The 2667-nt window shown below is 41.5% G+C and overlaps 1 protein-coding gene across 1 annotated transcript; it reads right to left on the bottom strand.

The window, feature by feature from the left end:
- Nucleotides 1–1468: 1468 nt before the first annotated feature.
- On the bottom strand, nt 1469–2395 carry LOC308656799 (olfactory receptor 1f45-like; the record flags this gene model as incomplete). Its single annotated transcript, XM_081308156.1, has 1 exon — nt 1469–2395. The coding sequence occupies exon 1, from the start codon at nt 2390–2392 to the stop codon at nt 1469–1471; it is 924 nt and encodes a 307-aa protein (XP_081164282.1). The 5' UTR covers nt 2393–2395.
- Nucleotides 2396–2667: the final 272 nt, after the last annotated feature.

Here is a 2667-nt window from a genome sequence, read left to right as displayed (position 1 = left end):
ATGTCTGCTCCCAGATTTCTCTGGCATCTTCTAGTCCTGCCTCTTTCTTGATAAGCATCTTCTCCAGTGAACTTAGATTTAAGTCTTCAGCATTGGGGCTTGGTGGGAGCAGGGAAGGATAGACAGACCCATTCCCTTTGTGAATATTTGTCCTGCTGTCAGGCAAAAAGAGGGAAAAGCAGAGGGAGCATCTCCTCTTTAACAGTTTTGAGCTAAAAATCCTGACTGTAGGAAGACATTCTGGTTTCTTTCACCCATTAATTACCTAACATATCATCAGTCATTCTTCAACACATGATAACTTAGGAGAATAAGAACTCTATTTATATTGTGTCATCATTGTAGAAAAAGACTATGAAACACTGTGTCCTTGAAAGTCCCTTTTCCATTCCCAGGGCTCTATCCAAGTCAAGGGAACAATAAGAGCAGGCCTGGACTGGAATGTCTAGATAAGAATTATCTTGCAGGGCATTGAATATCTGTCCTACATTCAGGGAGCTTAGGACAACTTTGTGTTTTTGTAGATAGATACTGATTTCTTGCATTACCAAGTCCCTTGGAATGCTGGTCATACAATGGGACAATGTAAACGTAATCTATATATTCCTCCTTCCTGTGGTAACTGGTTACAACTCAGCGCTGTGGAGAAAAAAAATGTTTATCCAGCTGGCTGCCACCAGACAAAGCATTAGGAGACATGAGGCACTACTAGGTGAAGTACCCTGAGGGCAGAGGGCTACCTATTCTTTTCACTACTGGATATTCTCTTAAGCAGTTTTTAATAAACCTTATGTCCTAGATGTCATCTCCAGGCAACCTGTACCACTGCCCTAGCACAACTGGGCTCTGAAAAGTTGTGAACTATGCTATGTAATAAAATTCCAGAAAGTTTGTTGGAAGGTAGGCAAAGAGTGGTGTTCTGAGGTAGGGGGAGAGAGTTAGGCTTGGGACAGAGGAAGAATTACCTCTCATGGCAATAAGGAAATACCAGAACAGTGGGCAGTTAGTACCATTTGTAAACAAGATCTATTAGTTGTGTGGCTCACAGTCTTGTGCCCTTACTATGAATCAGCAACCAAGATTCATGTACCATCTGCTCATCTTATACAGAGAGGGCAGTTGATCCTGAGGAGGGTTGACTCTAATGTCATCTGAAATTCCCAGGTCATTGTGATGGCCAGTGTCTTAGAGTGTTGCCAGAGTTATCCAAACACACAGATCTAAATACTTATCTCCTTAGTTGTTCTTGTATATAAAATGAATATCATAGAATCAGAATATCATAGAATCAGATAACAAATTACTTGCTTTAGAACTATGAGTACCTGTTTTCCACAAATTGAAAAGCATGAGCATGATCACATAGTCATGGGTGGCTTTTATACCTATGTGGCCTTATTTCTCTGTTTGTAACAGGACAAGAAATACATGATGTCCAGGAGTTGTTTGGTTCTAAAATATTCTACTTCTAGGACCTAAGAATTAGCTTCCTAAGGGCTCCTTTAATGTCACGATTCCTCAGGCTGTAGATGAAGGGATTGACCAACGGTGTCACCACTGTGAAGATGACAGTGGCCACAGTGTCATGAACTGAGTAGGAGGATGAAGGGTGCATATAGACCCCCAAGATTGCCCCATAGAAGAAGGAGACCACTGTGAGGTGGGATCCACAGGTGGACAGGGCTTTCCTTATCCCTTGGGCTGATGGCAACTTCAGCACATTAGAGAAGATGAAAGCATAGGAAACAATGATACATGTAAATGGTGTCATAAATATCAAACCACCCACAGTGAAGACCATCAAGTCATTGATAAAGGTATCGGAACAAGAGAGCTTGAGAATAGGGTAAGGGTCACAGAAGAAGTGGTGCACAGCATTGTTGGAACAAAAGGTGAGTTGAGCCATGAGAAGAGTATGTAAGAGAGCATGCAGGTTGGTAATGAGCCAAGATACAGCCACCATCAGAACACAGAGTTTGGGCCTCATGATCAAGGTGTAGTGAAGTGGACAACAAATGGCTACATAACGGTCATAGGCCATCACACTCAGGAGGAACCCATCCATATTGCTGAAAGTGATGAAGAAGTAGATCTGTGACATGCACTCTCTGTAGGAGATGGACTTGCTCCCCACTATGTGATTCACCAGCATCTTGGGGATTGTGACTGATGAAATGCAGATGTCAACAATGGAGAGGTTGGCCAGGTAGAAGTACATGGGTGTTTGGAGATGAGGGTCACAGCTGATGGCCAAGATGATGAGAAGGTTCCCAATGATGGTGACCAGGTACATCCCCAAGAACAGCCCACAGAGGACCTCCTCCTGCTGTGACTTCCCAGACAGTCCCAGGAGGAGGAATTCTGTGACCATTGTCTGATTTTTTCCATCCATGTCTGTGGGGAAAAAATGTCATACCTTAAGATCATTTATCAAAATAGATTCGACTGTTATGTATAATCAGAGAAAAGACAAATAAATTTAAAATTCCTATTATCAAAGAAAGAAGATTACATGATAGCAGTAGAGCCAAAACATTGTATAATTTGTAACAACATTGATAGATTGAGTACTAACTGCAATGTGATTATCTTATTGTGCATCTTTATAGAAGAAGCCTAGTTAATTTCAATGATGTTTAAATAGTAATGGCTATAGTTTTATTCACT

The sequence above is a fragment of the Spermophilus citellus genome (genome assembly GCF_964194105.1).
Source record: "Spermophilus citellus genome assembly, chromosome: 1".
NCBI lineage: Eukaryota > Metazoa > Chordata > Mammalia > Rodentia > Sciuridae > Spermophilus > Spermophilus citellus.
This window is presented reverse-complemented; position numbering and strand designations above follow the sequence as displayed.